The sequence below is a fragment of the Chrysemys picta genome, chromosome 2 (genome assembly GCF_011386835.1).
Source record: "Chrysemys picta bellii isolate R12L10 chromosome 2, ASM1138683v2, whole genome shotgun sequence".
Taxonomy (NCBI): Eukaryota; Metazoa; Chordata; order Testudines; family Emydidae; genus Chrysemys; species Chrysemys picta.
Window position 1 is genome coordinate 192,184,642 of NC_088792.1, and position 20,476 is coordinate 192,205,117.

The 20,476-nt window shown below is 41.4% G+C and overlaps 1 protein-coding gene across 4 annotated transcripts in view; it reads right to left on the minus strand.

Annotated features, from left to right (window-relative positions):
- ZNF407 (zinc finger protein 407) overlaps nt 1–20,476 on the minus strand; it is a 449,103-nt gene that overhangs the window by 147,974 nt on the left and 280,653 nt on the right. For all 4 annotated transcript variants that reach the window (XM_065582014.1, XM_065582012.1, XM_065582013.1 and 1 more), the window contains one exon: nt 14,931–15,051. In XM_065582014.1, coding sequence (XP_065438086.1) covers nt 14,931–15,051 — 121 coding nt within the window. The remainder of the gene's footprint in view (nt 1–14,930; nt 15,052–20,476) is intronic.

Consider the following 20,476-nt stretch of genomic DNA (forward strand, 5'->3'; position numbering starts at 1 on the left):
ACCCTTACTTCTGTGCTGCTGCCTTCAGAGCTGGGTGCCCTGCCTAGCTCTGAAGGCAGCAATGCAGAAGTAAGGGTGGCAATACCACGACCCCCCTAAAATAACATTGTGACCTCTTTTGGGTCAGGACCACCAATAGTAGAAACGCTGATCTCCCCCATGAAATCTGTATAGTATAGGGTAAAAGCACACAAAAGACCAGATTTCACGGTCTGTGATGTGTTTTTCATGGCCGTGAATTTGGTAGGGGCCTATACGTATTCCTTCTCCGTTGTCGCTTATGTTTAGAGTTTGCGCTACTGCTGTGTGGGGAACTTTTGAAATTAGCTCTGTGCCACCAAGGCTACTTCCACCAAAGTTCAATCAACAAATAAATGAGTATTTGGGTGATGATCAAGAGAAGAATTTGACTCCCGATATCTTAATATCGTTTTTTTTTCATACTTAGTAGTTATTGCTCAAGAAGTTCCGCTTATAACGGGAAAGGGATTCTAAATAGTTCCGCTTGCTTTAAAATTCACTGCTGCCCTCAGTGATGATTTTCTCTCCCTTACTACCTGTTAGTACATTAATGGCTTGATCCAAAGAAGCAGAAATGTATTTGGAAGAACTTAGACTTGAAGGTCAAGTTTTTTAAAAACAAAACAGAACAAAAAACAGGGCTCTGATCCAGCCAACACTTGAAGTCAATGGGACTACATATACATCCTTAAGTTTTTGCAGGATCGGAGCCAAAATCTGGAGATGTATTTAGTTCTCATTAAAAATACTGGATTACCAGCCCTGGAGACTAAGGATGGGCTTTCGAAAGAAGACTAAGGGAGTTAGTCACTCAACTCCTGCTGAAATTCAATGGAATTTGGGCACCTAACTCCATTAGGCTCCTTTGAAAATCCCTGCCTAAAGCCCTTTACCTAGGAAACAACAGTGCAGGCTTCTCTACATCATCTTGCTCCTTGTGGTTGCTGCTCCTCCACAAACTCTATGTATGGTAGCAAATACTAAATTCTGAAGCATTCTAGTCTTGTCTAATTTATAGGGAATTAATGTTGTCAAGTTACTGCTCAAAGAAAGCATGGATTTCAAGAATCTCTATTATTATTATTTCTACTACAATACGATAGCATCAAAGGATCCTATTCCAAGATCCGCAGTACCCCTTGTGCTGGGCACTGTACAAATAACAGAGAAAGCCATCCCTGCCTTAGAGAGTTTATAATCTATAATAATAATCTATAATCAGACAGGATACATCAGGTGGACAAAACAGACAAATGAAGGTGGAAGAGGTTTGGGAGAATGAGGTACCAATAAAACAGAGTTTAGCAGAAGTCTTTTTTTTCCCTTGATCCCCACAAACTTTTCTTCTTCTTTCTTTTTTCTTAAACACTGCAGTGTTCAAAGAATGGTCAAAATGTTGCTACATCTCTCACTGGACTTCTAGGCGTATCTGTATCTGTAAGCTCTTCAGAACAGGTAGTGGGTGAAATCCTGGCTCCACTGAAGACGGTGGGAATTTAACCATTAACCTCAATGGAGCCAAGATTTCATCCAGCGTCTTTATTTTGGCATCGGCAGCACCAAGCACACTAGTGCTTAGGAGTGCCAGCAGGAAACACATTACCCACCCTTTGCTTCGCTGGGAGTTATCTCCCCAGAGAACAATGAGGGGAAGCTGCATTGGCTCAAGCACTGGAGGAGGGGCACGGACAATTCTTCCTAGGGTGCCACTGGTGTGCCACTGAAACCAAAAGCAGATATTTCAGAGTAGTGCAAGGGATGTTGAGATTCTACTGTGGCCATACTGTAACAGTATGGAAGGAAAAGCTGCAGAGTTCCAAACAAGAAATCAAGTTAGGAGCTATGGCTGGTGGGAGCAGGCAAGAACACAGCTGCAGCAGGCCAATATTTTAGTTATCCAAAAGGAAAAAAAAAATCACTGTAACAAACGACTTTAGCAGTTGATTTACATTATAAAGCTGTTTTTGCAAGGCAAGAGATAGAGACTCTTTCTTGTTTTAAAATGAAAGCTTAGGTGTCCAACTAACCCGTGAAGAAGTTTATTAATGTTTCAGAGACCACTGGACTGGGAGCATGTGCAAAATTCATTAACCAACCTAACTAGCCCCAGGACTAGTTCATGAACACATATGGGAACTTTTCAGATCAAGCAGCTTTTGAAATATGGTGCTACAGACAAATTAGGAGCCCTTTCAGAAAGGGAAGACCTCATTTTGAAGTCGCTTACCTCACAGATGCCTTGTACTTTTACTTGAAGGAAGGGAAAGAATTTACCTGAAATTTTTGTTGGTGTTTCAAAATAAAGTTTATAGTGTGAACCACAATGCCTCCTTAACAATGGAGTCACCACTGAGATTCAGTAATCACCTTGACAGAGGGAGGGTGTTTATATAATAAAGTTAAGAGGTTCTGGTGATATCACAATAAATTACCAAAATGATTGTTCAAGTGCTTTATGATGTCACTAGAACTCCTGGATATATTTATAGGCTTATAACACAAGGAGAAGTTTTATAGTATTATAAACTACAGAGTTTTCTAGCCATGTATACTTTTAATACTGATGTCACAGCTAAAAATATAAAAGATAATACTGCTAAAGAGTGTTAGAAGTAATGTTAATTTAACACTATTTTAAAAAAAGATTGTTGTTGACATACAGCACAATAATACAATACCATGACAAGCTGGGCTGTTGTGCTCAGGCAGAAGGAAAAGAAAGACTAAGAGCCAGATTATGATCATATCCGCCTTCAGTAAGGGAAAGAATGTAACTGCACTGCCCCCAAAGCAGACCAGATAGCTAGCTGTGATTTTAAGAGTCACAGTTCATTTTCTGGCTCCCCCTTTGCTCCGGGGGAATGTAATCTGCTATTAGGTAGAACAGACGTGGATTACTTCCTCCTGCATGTCAGCTCACCTATTGGGAGAGAATGTATTGAGTCAAGGCTCCACCCATGTGGGCAAAAGGTGTAAAAGCCCTGTGCAGTCTGCTTCCCCCATACTTTGAGTTATGGGGGCGGGGGGATCCCATAGACCATATGAAAATATAAGCGGTGCATTACAATCCCTTCCTTTCCTGGGCAGGGCACAAGGTGAAGTGATGATCTTGTCCTGAGATAGCATACACTTTCCCCTGCATATTATAACAAATATTGCTCCACACTCATGTGTGCAGCCCATTATTTTAAGTATATGTTTTGGTGATTTAATTTGTGGTTTTGCTGTCATGTTTTGTCATTATTAGCAGAACCCTTTCATAAAACCGAAGTCTTTAAACGCAGTTACATATAACATTATGCTGTATGTGATTGCAAAGATTCAAAAGTTGCTGTAATACTTGGATTCAAAATATTTTTTTCTTGAGCAAAGAGAGAGAAACTGGAAACTAACATAGAGAATGGTCACCATTAAAATCTGTACAAAAGCCATAGCAAGTAAGTAGCGATATTCCCTGTAGGGACTAGTGATAATACCACAGTGATATTATCTACTTGCAAAGGCAAAATTGCAGATTTTAATGGTGACTATTATAACTATGTAAAGAAAGTTCCAGAAAAGTCTCAAATAATCTCTATGGCCCCCATTCAGACCTAAATCCACCTGGCCAAGCCACATAGGCCAGCTGTGCACTGGCCAGATCAGGAGGTAAGGTTGGCTCAATGAGCAAGACAATAAACAGGTGCTTAGATCTATATTCTGTGTTTACAATGTCTAGCAAAATGAAGCCCTAAACTATGACTGGGCCCCCTACATGCCACCGTAATACAAATAAACAAACAAACAAGCAAACATTAAACGATACAGCTTGGGAACTATTGTAGGATGGAGCGCTCATGTACATAAGCTCCCTGTCTCCTCCACAACACTATTCTCTGCTTGCAACCCACTGTTTCCCACACTAGGGCCATGCAGCTGATGCAGAAGAAATGCTCAGGATAAAGCCAGTATCAGCCACCTCCATCAGAGCAGAGAGCAGTCTTCACAGCTGCTGACAATCCACAGTGGAAGTTTGGAGGTGGCTAGAAGCCTACAAGTTCTCTTCAGAGTAAGAAGAGGAAACCCTTCTAAACAATTGTTTTCCTTCCTTCAGGAACTTATTTCCCTCCCACCTTTATATTTTGTATTTTTAAAAGGCTGGCATTTCCCCCCAAAGCAGGTTCCCACTCTTTCTGGAACACCTATTGAAGTGGGCTTCCTTTTCCCTTTCTGAACCACATAAGGCTCAGATCAAAGTTGACTTTGGATGGTCTTTTTAAAATAAATTATCTAATTCCAATAGAGAAATACTGTGGGCTCAACTGATGTAAACTGGCCTGGTACCATTACGCTGAAGTAAATGGAGCTACATCCATTTACACCAGACGAGGAAGTGGTCCTGAGGAAAAAAAACTGAATGTAATTAAAGACTGTATCATAATGTATACAAACATGGGGGTCACATTAAAATTTCATAGGCAACCTAACTTTTGAGTACTTGATTTTGCAACCGAAGTAATGATCTTTTAATGTAGTTTTGTGTTTTTATATATGTGGTGTGTGTGTGTCTCAGGGATGGGGGGGTTCTTTATTATATGACAATAGCTCTAAGCCTGGGAAATAAGACAACACAACAGACTAGTGGCAAAAATATTATCTATTATTTTCATCTCTAAGGTTTGCACGTCTACCACAATATGTACAGTAATAGCAAACTACCACTCAGGTGATTCTATAAGGAATTGCTATGGACAATGACCATTCCCAAAGATAACTTTGACCCTTTTATAATGATTGGATTTGGGTCTACAGAACAGTAAACTAAATAAACATGTTTATTTTGATTCTACTTTGAGAGGCAATAGAAGAGAAGAGACATACGGTTACTTTTTTTTCAGAATGACTGTGGTAGTTAATCAGCAATCCCAATGCTTAATTTCTGCTTCAATTGTGCCAACAAACAAAAGAGTATATATGTAGATTTAAAGAGATTTTGTATTTAAACATACAGCAATAAATTTCCTTGAAACACAAAGAATTTCAAAACATATCAAGTGTTTTTGGCAAAAATAATATTTTGCAGACCAGAGCTTTCTCACTCACCCTGAAGTCAGAGAGATGGCATTAAAACTTGTATTTATTTTAAATGAAAAGATTTCTAAATAACCCCTTAAAGTTATAATTTACCATTATTAATTAAGAGCCTGAAAGGAATGTTTGTGCTGAATTTGCACATAGCTTACCAACCTGAGCGTGTCTGCAAGAGAGAAAAATATGGTGGTAGCTGTGTGGGGTGGAGAGAAACAAGTTTGAGCAGAGAGAAGATAAAATGTATAGTGCAAATGGAAAACAACATTAGAGTTTCTCTCTCCACTGCAATAGGCATGAGATTTTTTTTTTTCCAGATTTGTTGATATCAAATACATTGAGTTTTGGATTGAGAAAATTTGACAGATTTATATGTAGGTCAGTGGCAAGAGGCAGATCTCCAGTAGGAATGATAGATTGGAGACTAGGCACAGTGTTGGATGGCAGGGGGGAGACAGTACGGAGATGAAAGAGGTCAGGTGCCTGTACAGGCCACAATGGGAGTGGGTGGGTAGGGGACTGGGCACCGGGTCAAGACGGACTGCAGTGGAAAGAAGTTGGTAAAGGACTAACTATATGGAAATTAATAACATTTATGTCTAACTTCTGCTCTCTGTGACAATGAAGTTAACAGGTTTGCATATGAGTAATATAGAATTTGAACTTTAAAGGATGACACATAAAAGTTCTTCCTCAGGGTACTCATCCAAAAATGGGACTGGGGCATTGTTGCCAATTGTCACAATTTTATCATGAGTTTCAGGATATTTTGTGTTTTTCGTAAAGCTCCAGCTGATGGAGTCAGGTGACTGCATGAGAATCAGCTTTCAGTAAAAACAAAAAATACTAGTACTCATGGTTATAAAGAAAAGGTGGAAAATGTGAACTCTAAAGACTCAAAAAATAAAAGTCAAATAAAAAGAATCCAATATTTATTGTTTTTAAGCCATTCTCATGATATCTGAAGTTATGATTCATAATATTTGAATGCTTGGGCTTGGCAATATTGCTGAAATCACTGGGGAAACATGCAGATTGCTTATTCATTAAAATAAACCTGTGGAAGTTGCCTTAGCTTATATGACTATAGTCTAAGTCAGGGGTCGGCAACCTTTCAGAAGTGGTGTGCCGAGTCTTCATTTATTCACTCTAATTTATGATTTCGCGTGCCAGCAATACATTGTAACCTTTTTAGAAGGTTTCTTTCTATAAGTCTATAATATATAACTAAACTATTGTTGTATATAAAGTAAATAAGGTTTCAAAATGTTTAAGAAGCTTCATTTAAAATTAAATTAAAATGCAGATCCCCCCAGACCGGTCGCCAGGTTGCCTACCCCTGGTCTAAGTCCTGCTCTACACTAAAAAGTTAGGTCGGCAAAAGTCACTTGCAGCAACCTAGTTGTACATATGCATATAGTCAAATTTGTCTGTCACCAATATAAGTGCCCCATTATAACGCAGTAATATCACATCACTGAATGGCACTGAGCCATGGTCGACCTACTATAGTCGACCAGTGCAAGTGTAGACACCGGGTGACATACATTGACCCTAAACGTCCTCCAGCAACTGTCCCACAAGGCCCAACAGTGACAACTCAAGTTCACAATTGTGAACTCCACTACCCACGAGTTATGCAGAATGGAAGCCACCATACTGGCCACATGCTACAGACATGCTCCTGTCTAAAGTAGGCAGTAGGATCTCCTGAGCCTATGGGGAGAAGAGACCGTGCATGAGTTGCTATGGAGCAGTAGTAGAAACATGGCCATCTACAAGCAGATTGCACAGGGATACAGGTGAAGAGATACGACAAGGATCAGCAGCAGTGCTGCATGAAAGCGAAGGAACTGCATCAGGCATACCAGAAGGCCAGGGAGGCCAATAGTTGATCTAGTGCCAAGCCACAGACCTGCTGCTTTTATAACAAGCTTCATGCCATACTTGGCAGAGACCCAAGCAGCACCCCACAGAGTACCACAGATACCTCCAAGGCGGTTGAGACACGGACTCCTGCCATCAACTGAGAGAGGCAGGAGAAAGAGGAGGAGGATGTGGGACATGCAACCGGGGGTCTGGCTATGCCGCGAACCAGAAAGTATTTGAAACTCCACTGCAGTCTAGTCAGACCTGGCATTTTAGCAGGGGTGAGCCCAATTCAGGGGAAGGCACCTCGGATTAGGTGTGTGAATGCATTTCCCATTACAGTGTTTAAATGTACAGATGGTGCCTGATCCCAACATAGCAAGATACAAGTATCAACTCTTCATTAATTTACTTGTACTAGAAGAGGGAGTGGTACAACAAACAAAGGTAAGTCATGATCTGCTTTTCATTGCCCTGTAGTTAGCTTCTCTAAATCTTCCTGAGAGACCCCAAGACTTCAGGGCCACGTCACCACACCACATTACTGTGGATGACTAAGACGAAGATTTTGTCATGGACATTTTTAGTAAAAGTCACGGACAATAAAGAAAAATTCACAGAAGGTCGTGACCTGTCCCTGACTTTTACTAAAAATATCCATGACAAAATGGGGAGGGAGGAGGCTCCAGCACCCATCGCTGCTGGGGCTCTGCGGTCACCCACCACCTGTGGTGGCTGGGCAGCTGCGGGGGACCCTACCGTCCCACAGGGCTGGCTCCAGAAAAGCCGCACCAGCGCAATCATGCCGCTCCAGTCTTCAGCGGCAGTTAGGCGGTGGGTCCTTTGCTCCCTCTCTTCCTCTTCGGCGAAAGCTCAAAGAGGAAAAAAGGGACTGAGGGACTCGCCGCCGAATTCCCGCCGAAGACCCAGACGCGCCGCCCCTTTACATTTGCTGCCCCAAGCACCTGCTTCTTTAGCTGGTGCCTGGAGCTGGCCCTGCCGCCCTGGCGACGCGGAGCTCCAGGGTCCCCTGCCACCCAGAGCTGTGGGGTCCCCCTGCTGCCCAGGGTTCGGAGGTTTGGGAGCCTGCCACCTGCAACAGCTGGGAGCTCCAGGGGGACCCTGCTGCCCATGGGGATACCCTGCAGCTCCCGGCTTCTGTGGGCAGCGGGGGACCCCACAGCTCTGTGCCACTGCAGGCTGAAGTCACGGACTTCCGCAACCTCCATGACAAAATCATAGCCTTACGGATGCCTGGTAAAGTGCTTTTTCAAGACCTCTTTACATTAAGTTCTTCTAATAGCCCTTGTACCTGGCTATTGTTTGTCCTTTGTTTGCAACGTTCATGACTATAGTGCAGACCTGTGTTGGTTCCATGCTTTTGTCTGAGATGGACAGCAGGAAGTAGTGAACAGTTTTGCAGGATTTTTTTTAAAAGGCAGGAAAATTATGGAGCATGGATGGCATTATGGAATGGAGAAGCTTGCATGATGGGAATCTGACCCTTTGCTCCCAGTCACCCCTGTGTGATGTATTTATGCCCCACCCTGCATTGTCAAAATTTACTAAAAGACAGTGCTCCGAACAATGGCAAGTTGCACAGTGGGATAACCATACAGTGTAGTATCCTTTTAGAAGAGGTCTATATTATGCAATCTAGAAACCTTTTATTTCACGCCCCCAGTCCACAGTGGGGAGTTACAGTGCAGCACTTTGGTTGATGCTGCTATTCACATCCTCATAGTCCAAAATGCAGGGCAGTGGAAACTTTAACACACTCAGATTCCACTAGGTCATAGGCTCTAAAATTTACTTCTGAAGTCAAATCTACCAGTTAGCGTGATAGTCTATCAGTAGTTTGGCTTGTCATGTTTAACATTTTCATTCTAAGTCAACGTATGAAATATCAGCAATAGTTTAAGTAAACACAAACACGTGTACATGTCTAGCAATAGTATTAAAGAAGAAACCATATTCACCATTATTTTAAATGGTACCTATGCATTTATTAGAATAACTTACATTACATTTTTGGGTTATGCTTAAATGTTATGCAAACATTATTTTTAAAATCTAGATGTTGTACAATATTTTATTCTTATAATTCAGATTAGAATAAATGTTACTGAGCATTTTATCTGAAAATTTATTAAACACTAAGGGCTTAGAAACTGTTTTGAGACGCCTGTGTCTGGGACCCAGGAGCACATACTCGCAGAATTTCCCTCTAAAGCTTCTATTTGCAGCTGTTCTTTATAAGCCAGTTCCTATAAGATTCTGAGCACACTCAGCTCCTCCTAGTGACTTCAGAGGGAGCTGAAGGCTCTCCACATCTTGCTGAAGGCCACAATTGGTCTATTATGTACATATCTTCTTACCGCTACCAGAATAGGTACAGTTTGCTCGATGCCGCCCTTTTAATATGGAAATGTGTGGTTTTGCCTAACACGTAGAGTAGCTGTCATTTAAAGTCAACATCAACCTACAGCTAGCCATTGTGGTATCACACAGGTGTTTCCCGCTATAAGTACAGGGAAACAGCATGACAGCTTAAATATCACCATGGACTAACTATATGTAAATGGTGAATTTTTAATGACAACCACTTCATTCTACCATTTCATTCTAGAGATCGGTCTTACACACTTTCCATTTTGGCCTTAGATAACTAAATACTGTTTTCTCAGAATTTGCAATATTCCTTTGCTATTCTTATTATAGCCAAGGTGTACAGCAAATGTTGAGGTAATAGTATCAAGGTGGCTGAAAGGTTATTAAAGGCAACTATAGTACATGTAAAAGTAAAACATTTACTTTGCACATTTTTGTGACTTGGGTGCAAATCCTGGAGTGTGTTAAGAAGTCCTTATTTTACAACCTATGAACATAGACAATAAGTCAAAAGGAAATGGGAACTCCCTAGGGATGCTGTCCAAAAAAAAAAGAAAAGAAAAGAAAAGAAAAGAAAAGAAAAGTAGTCCCTATGGAGTCACTCGCCCTAACTCAGGATGTTGTTGCTGCTGAAACTACACAATGAATCCTTCTGCAGTTGGAATTTCAGATGCAATAATCCCTTACGGAGTGTTGTCTAATTATTTTATTATGCATAATAAATGTAAAATATTTATTTTAGTTTACATAATTATATTAAATATGCATGCTATTTATCCTGAGTCTTGTAAGACATCCTTCACAAGTGATGTATTTTTCAGAAAGGTGCATTTATGGAATTAATGCTGTTTTGCTGGTCTGGCTGTTTATTTTGTAAAGCTTGTAAAAAGTCTCTTATCTATTACCATAGAACATTTTGTCAATCCTCTGGATGCTGCCTTCCATTTTTTCCTGAGTACTGTGTGTAAAATGAAGAGTGGATTGTAAACTGTTCAGTGGGGCCCCAGAGGAATAAATGTCGTTTTCTTTAATTAAAGAACAGTGGTGACATACAGTAAGTTAATGTTAAACCTGTCATGAGATCTCATGGTCACAGTAAGTTATGGCAATGTGTGGTAAACACATCGTAAGACTAATCCTACATTTCTCATGCACTCTAAATTCCCATAGACTTCAATGGTGTGCTAGAAAAGCAGGATCAGGCCTTATATGATCAATGACAAATTAACATAAATCTGTTTTGTACTAAGATGTATATGTTCTTCTACAGTGAATGGATACTATTATATGTCTAAGAAAGGGTGATAGTTATATGAAACAGTAAGTTCTAATGGGCTCAGACATAAGCCAAATGGTTCAAATCTGGATAACCACAAGTAGACTCCCAAATCTACATTTAGGCATAAAAGTGGCTTGATTTTCAAAAATGCTGAGCACCCGCAGCTCCCATTGATTTTACTGGGATTTCTGGGATCCCAGCACTTCTGAAAATCAGGGCATTAATATTTAGGTGCCTAAATATGGGGCCTTACTTTACGCAGGTTTGAAAAGTTTGGACTTAGGAAATAAAATCCACACTATTCAAAGTTTACGGACATAGACCCGTTTCAGCAAGTTCCAGGACTCCTTATTTTTCACTGTGCCACATAGAAAATGCAAATAATATTTTTGTCAGTAGAACTCCAATGTCATACAATTAAAAAAGTTTAGCCACATAACACTTCTCTCTTAAATGACATAGAAATCTAGGATAACGATTGCAGAAGTAATAGAGGAAAAGGGCCCTATGAGACCAATTCTGTACTATAAAATTATGGTGAACATTAATTAAGAATGAATAACTTTTTTGTATAATGGAGTATATTGATTTAATAATGGAAAAGACATATTGTGATTTGAGATCATAAATGCAGAGAAAAGCATATATATTTACATTTAAATAGACTGAAGGAGTCATTGGCTAAATTAATAGTTCAAACTTGAAAAATATATCCAGGCTGAAAAGACCAATTATATCTCTTTTTTGAAACACATCCAAAGGAGAATTGTTCATATTTTAAGATTTTTTCTTATTTCATAAATAATAATTATTCACACTATTGCCAGATACATAAAATTAGAAGATAATTTCTTTGCCACTGAGGTAATGTATTTTTGCATTATGAATTTAGAAGTCTAAAAGTAAATATCACAAGGTCAAAATGCAAATGACTCCAAATGTAAGATAACATACTGCACAATTTTGGAGCTACAGTCATAAACATAGCTTATATAAACAAATCAATCAAGTATATACAATTCAATGCAACACTTGTTTTCTTTTTGGGAATATAGATTTCATTACGAATTATATAATTTGTGTGATAAAATTCTGAAAGTAGTTTATTATTCACTTGGGCACACCACAGTCATTCAAGCCTTTCCCTAGTTAAGGAAGGAATTTCCCTGCTGACTGTGAGTTATTGAGAATATTTTCTCCTTTCTATTCTATTCAGCCCAAACCAATCTTTTCCCCTAGATGTCTTATAGTCTATTCCACTTTAGTCTCTGTTGCTAATAAAAAAGACAAGCGATATGTGCTTATACAGTTGCAAAACAATCCACATTTTAATCACAACAGTTTCTAAATTCATATTTATTCTTTTATTAGCATCTTTTCATCCTAAAGCTTCTCAAACTGCCTTACAGAAGATGAGCTCTGTTGAGATTAAAACCTGGTGTCTTTCACCAGCAGAAGTTGGTCCAATAAAAGATATTACCTCACCCAGCTTGTCTCTTATGGAATGCATGCAGAGATCATGTAATTCACCTCTGAAAGCAGATGTAAAAGAGTGCAAGCAACACTATATTTCTACACACAAACTAAAGAATACTCCTCTCGTTGAAATGAAAGTGATTACAATTAAAAAGTCTGCATTTGCCAAGAGTTACCACAAAACAGTATTTAAGGTAGTCCAGCAACGACCTAACCACTTGTTCTGGGGGAACTTAGAGTAGACTGGCAGTATACAATTACCAATATGAGAGTTTGAGCAGAACACATGAAGGTTAACATGTTTACAACTGCAAAAAGTTCTCTAATGCCTACAAATAGTTACAGCCTCAATTTCCTGTTCTTCCAAAGGGTGGCACCTACAATAACACATGCTGAGGTGTTGGTTTACAATTGAAGAGCACCACATGAGTCCCAGCACAGGAGTGAGAAAACGAAGAGGAGGGCAATATGTTAGCCACTTTAAAAAAAAAAAAAAGGAAAGGAAAGGAAAGGAAAGAGGAAGATGGAGTGGGGAAAACATAGCTGCCAACAACCTTGGCTATTATCCCAGGACTGTGGAAGCTGGCAGGCAGATATAGAGATGCTGAACTCTAGGCACAGCGGTCCCACTCCTGGCTCCTTAGCAGCTTTGCAGGGTGCCTCTCTGCCTCTCAGCTGCAGCAGCAACAGCTCTAATTTCTGCATCACTGCCAGCGCTCATAAGGAATCTCCTGCTGGACAAGGAGTTGGTCTCCTTGGCCCAGAAGGGAGCCGTGACAGAGGAGCTCTGAGATACTATAGTCATGGGACAATTATTTCCAAATAAACAAGGAAGTGGGGACTGCCAGAGGGTTTTCTATGCACTCTGATGAATTTTAGGTTATTTTCTTTGTTCTGTCTCTTCTCTAAGAAAATAACTACAATCACACTAGAATACTTATAAAAACCTTCTATGTCCTGGGATCTCTAGAGTATTTGGAAAATTGTCCCTGGCCAGCAGTTTAGCCTCATTCACTACACATCTTATCGGACACAATATTTAAGACACCATGGCACCTTTCCCAAACCTGAAGTAGAGCTCTGTGTAGCTTGAAAACTTGTTTCTTTTACCAACAGAAGTTGATCCAATAAAAGATGTTACCTCATCTAACTTGTCTAGGACCAACACAGCTACAACAACACTGCAATCAATATGTAAGATATGCATTTTGTGTCATGAGCAGTGAAAAAGGTAAAGCTCTAGAGGAGCTGTCCATTCGTTCACTGTGCACCCAGGGCCCAATCCCGCAAACTCTTACATGAGCAACGAGAAGCACTCCCATTCACTGGTGATTTCAAATGAGTCTCATTAGATCACCAAAACGTTTCTCTTATTTCCCAGTTGAGGCCTACTCCTCTGAGTAGGGACTACTCATGAGAGTGAAGGTTTGCAAGATGAGGCCCCTTTTAAGGTGCATTGGGAATGGGACAGCATTTCTCAGGAGTCTTTACATCTTGCTTTATTCACTGCAATCCTTGTAAGTCCTCACCTTCTATGTGCCTCTTTGAAGGTGAACATTCAGTGATGTAGAGCCCAACACAAACCCTGCCTTCACTGCCTGATCCAAAGCTCATTGAAGTCATTGGAAAGACTCCAATTTACTTCAATGGTGCCCTCAGTTTGCACTTGTAAGGCAGAAACTGTATAGCTCCTAATGCATGCAGTACAGGAGCTTCCTAGTATCTACTTCATGCAGCGTGGGACAGGGCACTCTGGAAGTGTTTATTATATTTTTTCTTTTTTAAACACTAGGAAATTCCATTAAAAAAGCTTTGTTAAAAGAACATTATGGTTGTATGCTTAGCGCTCACAAGTCAAGAAATGCTGCAGAATTGCACTCACAAGTTTAATGTTCCTCTTGTGTATATGCACTGAGATAACTTTTAATGACATGATCACATACCCTTTCCCAAATATATTATCCATTTCTAAAACTTTGTAAGTTAATTCTCGTAAGCTGCATGTGAATGATTTTCGTGCACTCTTTGTATAGCATACACAGAATAGTACACAATGCTATAAGATGTCAAAAATCCAAAAATACAATCAAAGAGAAAGCATATATTACACTGCATTTGAAAAATAGTATATGACCATTTCATTAAGAACTGCATTGTAATGTATATAAGGCTTATGCGGTCGAGTTAAGCTTGCACAAATAACCTTAATTTATCTCTTTTCTTGACTTTTGCGTGCTTAACAATGCAGCCATAATATTGTCAAAACAGGATGGCTTTTAGGGCAGTATCTTATGAGACTTTGCCACGCAGGATGCTCTTCTTCCAACCTTGCCCGATCAACTAGCCTGGCAAGAAGAAAAAACAGTAGCAGAAACTTTAACTTTAACTAACTCCAGTTGCTTCCATTTTTAATATGTGTTTGATGGGTGCTCAGGCTGCTAAGCCTTTTGGGGCAGCTTTTCTTTCTTGGTGGAATGGCTGCAACTCAACCGAGAAAATTTTCAAAAGCAGAGTTGATTTGAAAAGGCAATGCAGATAAGTAGTCACACCATGGAGAATTCTAATAGACAGCAGAGCAGCTGTGAAACCAACACTCTGTATTACCATTATAGTGTTACCACTAAAAAGTTTCCCATCATTTGTTTTTCTTTCTAAAATAATATCTCAATACTATGAGACTAATTTTTAAGTTACCTCCTAATTTAATATGCGATTACTGCTGAACTGATGGAATTTTAATGGCAATATATTTTCACTGGTGACTTCAAATGAACTTCATAAGATTACCTTAACTTCTTTCATCACTTTATTATTAATGACTTGTTACCTGTAATCACACCAGGGACATCTGTAGGGTTTTTCACCAGTATGGACACGCTTATGTCGTGTCAGATGTGACTGTGTTGTGGAAGCGAAATTACACTCATCACATCTGAATGGTTTCTCTCCTGAAAGAGGACAAGAAAATACAGGCATTAATCATTTTAACAGATAGAAAACTCCCTGAGCCAGATTTTCAGTTCACATGCAGCACAAGAGCAAATACAATCTGCAGTTTCAAATATAACAAACCTCTTCTTAATTACAAAATACTCGTGCAGTAACTCTCATTACAAGTTATCTACCTTACTTGCTGGTTGCTTCCTCATGTGGCACTAGAGCAGCCTGCCTGCCAGGGAGGAGGAAATACTGCACTGGGCTCAGATGTGAAGCCCTTCTTCCTCCTTCCTGAAAGCCCACTACTAACAAGGGAGTCAGTATAGCGCTGCTTTATTGAACTCATCAATGCAACTTTCATCATGAAAAAGAGAGATAAGAAGGGATGGGGAACCAAAGGAGACAAGGAAAAGAATAGCAAAATTATCAGCCTCATTTTATAGCTGGACTAACTAAGAAAAGTTAAGTCACTCAGTCATTGGAGTCAGTGCTAGAGCATGGGATTCTCTAGTTTTCAATCCTTTGCTTCATCCACAAGACTACTCCATGCTACCCAGTTTCTCTTAGTGGGTAGAGGTCACACTGGCTGCTAAGATGCTAGCAGCTGACATGAAGAGATCTTAGCGCAGTTATCATTAGCAGCCTAAGCAGCTCTGCGCACCACAGCTGTGAACCAATTTGGGATGCACTTTAACACTGACGGACCTACAGCCATGGTTAGGAAAAATCAGTGATGAATTTTCAAGTCTAGGGATCAGTTCACATTGTTCTTCATTTTTAAGGATTCCTTCTCAAAACAAAGAATAAAAAACATAACACACACAAAAATCACTATTTTAAAATAACATTATTAAGGTGGAATGGCCAAGCATTCGAAAGTTAGGAACTGCCAGAATTAACGTTGCATTAATGTTGCAGAATTAATGTGCATGCATTATGAAAGTCTTTAATTACATGATCACATGCCATTATTTCCATAGGACCCCAGCCTCATATACTGTACAAAATAGCAGTGCTCTCTTAATGAGCAGGTATTCAATATTTTGTTTTATTCTGGGCCCCTCGACCTTATTTACTGCACACTATTCAAACTCTGAAGACAGATTGATTAATTTCCTTGTGGGCTTTTCTGTGGTGCTCATCATTATAGTGAGTGCTTCACAAACATCAATTATCTTCACAAAACCTCTGTGAAACAAGGGGTTGGGGGTATTAATTCCATTTGGATGGGGAACTGAGGCACAGAGAGACTAAAGTAAAAAGTTTCCACTAATTTTGGGTGCCCAAGTTGAGACAACTAAGACCTGATTTTTTTTTCAGAGTACTTAGCATTATACAGCAATTTAATTCCCACTGACTTCAGATGCAGCTGTGACTTCTGCTAATCAGGGTCTGAAACTGAACACCTATAAAATGAGGAATACGCAATTAGTAAGCATCTCTGAAAAGCTGGGTTTAAGCGACTTGCCCAGCATCACAAAGGAACTCTGTGGCACTGTCAGAGATAGAATCCAATTCTCCAGGGTAGCATTTGACTGTCTTAATAATGAGACCATTCTTTCTCTTTGTGTAATCCTCTGCCTCTTTCATAATACACCTGGAGCTAGAGCAGGCTGGAAAACGAAAATCCCTTCTTGTGAAAAATTTTGCTTTTTTGAATTGTTTTTTGTCACAAACCATGATGAAAAGGCAAAAAATCAAATGCCCTGTATCTCCGGCCCTGCAGTTGGGGGAGCAGGCTGGAAGCTACTGAGGCAGAGTCATGGCACTCAGCCCCACCAGCTCTCCTGGAAAGTTTTTGTCAGTTTCACTTTCCACCAGGCAGTTTCTTGCCCAGGCAGTTTTAGTCTCTCCCACCCAGGATCACTGTCCTGGTCCCAATTTACACCCAGACTCCCAGTCTCTCTCTTTCTCCTCCCTTCCCCCATCCCCTTGCCCAACCAGTCCCAGCCAATGTGTTTCCCCTTCCCCCGACCTCCAATTGCCCTCCCACCCACATTGCCTGTCCCTGTGGGCTCCCAGTTCCAATCTCCCTCCCCAGGCTCTCCATCCAATCAAAGTCTCCTCTCCCACTGGCTCCATATCTCAGTCTCTATGCCCTGCTTCTTCCAGTTCCCCTCCCACACCAACATTCCTCTTCAGATATGTCTCCCGTCCTCCCTCACCTCGTTCCCCCCTACTCAGACCCAAACTGCTTCCAAGCCAGGTGCAGTCTCCCTCTTACCCCACCTCCCAGACCCAGTTTCCCTCTCCCCACACCACCAGCCTGCAATCCCAATCTCCCCCAGAAGGCTCCTTGTCCCATTCCTACTCCCTGGTTGCCTGCTTACCCCACATCCAGCAGATCGGGCTCTTGTCCTTTCTGAATTCATATCAAGTAGCTTCTCCCTTCCTACTGCCTGGGCCCAGTCGGGGGTGGGGGAGTCACTAAGAGCACAGAAGAAACAGGCTCCCTGCTCTCCGTTCCAACCGTACCTGGCACAGCCTGCAGCAGCCCAGGCCTTCAATTGCAGAGAAAGTCCTGCTCAGCTCCAGGCTGGAGCATGCCCAGTGTGGATGGAATCTTTGGGGGAATTTCATTACTAAAATCTAAGAAGTCTCTACTGAGCATGTGCAAATGGCAATGTTTTCTAAGGTTTATAACTTGGCCAGATTTGGTCAGATTTTCATTGGGATAGCGAGAGGAACATCCCCTAACATAAAGGCCACCTTCTGCCAAATATCAAGTGCCTGCTCCAAAGCAGGGAGTGCAAAAAATGTTCAAACGAAAGGATGCCAGAATTTTTTTAATGTGGACAAAGCAACATATTTTTTTCCTAGCCTCATTCTCAGAAACAACTAAACTGTTTTGGCTGCAATCTTAAAAAACTAGCCTGAGGCAGACACCTGGCATGGAAAATTTCAACTCAAACAGTTGAGGTTTGGCAAAGTTATAAGCAACTGAAAACAGGGTCTTAAAATGGGAAGTGTTAGACAATATTAGTAATAGACTGTCATACCAGCCCCACATATATTTCCCAAATGAAAGATGGGATTAATTCTTATATTTCTAACTAGCCAAACCAGGAGAAGCCCAGACTGTAGGCCTCTTAGGCTATGAAAGACCGCTCTAGAGAAAGAAGATGGGAAACCTGCATGGGGATTGGGGAAAAGCAGGCAAAGGAGAGATAGCTTCAAGACTTAGAACAATTGCTTCAGCTACAATTTTTCAGCTCCTGTTCCTTGGCCAGGGGAGTGAGGGAAACCCAGGATTGTGCCGGACAGATTGGGACTGCTGGCAAATATGCCTTTCCTGCTCCAAACGAGACTTTCCTGACAGATACCCAATCTCTTCTTCTCTGAAGAAAGTGATTCTTCCAACTGTTTGACTGACAGTGGCTTCTTTTCCAATTAAACTCTCTGGGATACTTAGCACTATTTTAACAACCTATTCTTGAACTGAAAATCCTGTGCCAACTCCTGGTTTGTTTTCTCTTAGAGGATTAAAGAAGATAGTAATATTTCTGAAACCTAAGTAACACAGCTCAAGTATTATAGAGAAGGGTCTTCCTTCCTTCCTTTTAGCAGTTTTCATTTAATATACATTTGAACCTTATTAAACTGCACCTTTGTAAACTGGAAACCAGCATATCTGCACTGAAAATGATTTTCTGGTTTGCAGTCCATTTCAACACATATCAGGAAAGTTCTGCTGCTATGCTGAGGCAGAGCCAGTGAGGCTGACAGATCAGTGATGTTCCACTGTAGCTAGTAGAGTTTGGAAATTCCATCATGACCAAAAGAAAAATGAATAATCCTCACCCACCGCATGAGGAAGTTTCTCCTTAGGAAATCCTTGTGGCTAAGTGTCCCTGTCAGACAGAGTATGTGTAAATTTCACTTGACAGAAAATATATCACAGCAACACAAAACAAAAGGCCAAATGAACTGGGGAAAACTGACTGCCTAACATTCTGAGTAGCTCTTAAAGGCTGCACCAAGGGGAAAAATATTTATGTATGAAACCAAGTCAATAAGAAAACTTTTTGGTTCACTTGATAGATAAGCTTGTCTCAACCAAAACCAGAACATCCCATGCTAAAGTGATAAGGAGACAAAAAGAAGCCCAAATTGCTTTTTCCACAGCCCGGGCCAAGGAAGAAGTACTGCTGGTACCTCCCAACCATTCCCCCCATGCTTGGTCCAACAGCTTCTGCTGCGTCTTCAATAACTTTCCCTCCTAACTGCTTGGTCCCTTCCTCATCCCTCTCCCCACAACTGCTTCCACTCTCCTCCTGATATCTAATATTCCCACTCCCAATCCGTGCTCCCCTCAAGTGCCTATGCCTGTTCTCACACACCTCCAGGTCAGTTTCCACTATCTCCATATTGCTTACTCCATTTCATATCTGTCCTTCATACCTCCGCAACAGCTCTAAACTTTGCAGCACAATTCCCTGTTTGCTGTGGCGGAATACAGGGAATGAACATCTACCGAGTTCCTGGGGGCGGGCGGGCGCAAGCAAATTAGGGGGAAGAGTGAATAAACCCAGGACTCAAATAATTTCGGGGGACAACTAATAAAAAAAAAAACAGGAACAGGAGTGAGGTCAGAGGGCCACAAACAAGGAACTGGAAGGAGACACCAAGCAGACAACGCTGGACTGTGCCACTGCTCCTCAAAGGTGTGTAGGGAGCCAGTGGACACAGCCTAGAGGAACTTTGCCTGGATGCGTGATCGTAGGGAGGAACAGAAATGGTCCCACAGTCGTAGAGCACTTCCCCATCCAGCATCCTCCTCCTGGTTTTACAGATGGACACTTTGACTAGCGCCAGGAGGAGGTTGACGAGGAGGTCTCGTGACTTTGTGGGGCGATGGATAGGATGTGACTAAATCAGGAGATGCAGGGGGAAGTGCAGCCAGACCCTGGGAGAAGGTTCTGGAGGAGCCTGAAAAGGGGATGCAACCTGGAACACTTGAGATAGATGTTCGCCAAGGTCTCCCTCATCCTACAGAAGGGGCAGCTATTGGGGAAGGGATGAACCGCGCCAGGTACACACCTGTTCTCACAGCTGCATGAAGGAGCCACCAACTAACATCCTTGGCAGGCCAGGGGGGCAAAGGTGGAATACAGGCTGGCCCACCAGGGTTCCTCACCCTCCCCAGATGGTAGGAGGGCCTGCCACTTGGCATCGGGACATGACACGAGGGTGAGGAAGTGAAAGTTATGGAGCACAAACTTGTATAGATATCCTGGGTGCGGTTCGGAAATGAACTGGCTGCAGATTGTACAGCCAGCTCGGGTTGCAGAAGGGAGGGGGCTAGGGTGGCTCACGGGGCAAGGGTCCCAATAAAAAGGTTCAGATGGCCAGGGGTGAGTGGGGAGTACCCTCCCACAGGACCCACTCAAGGAAAGCCTGAGAGGCGGGCGATAAGGCTGCCCGCACTTGCTGGAG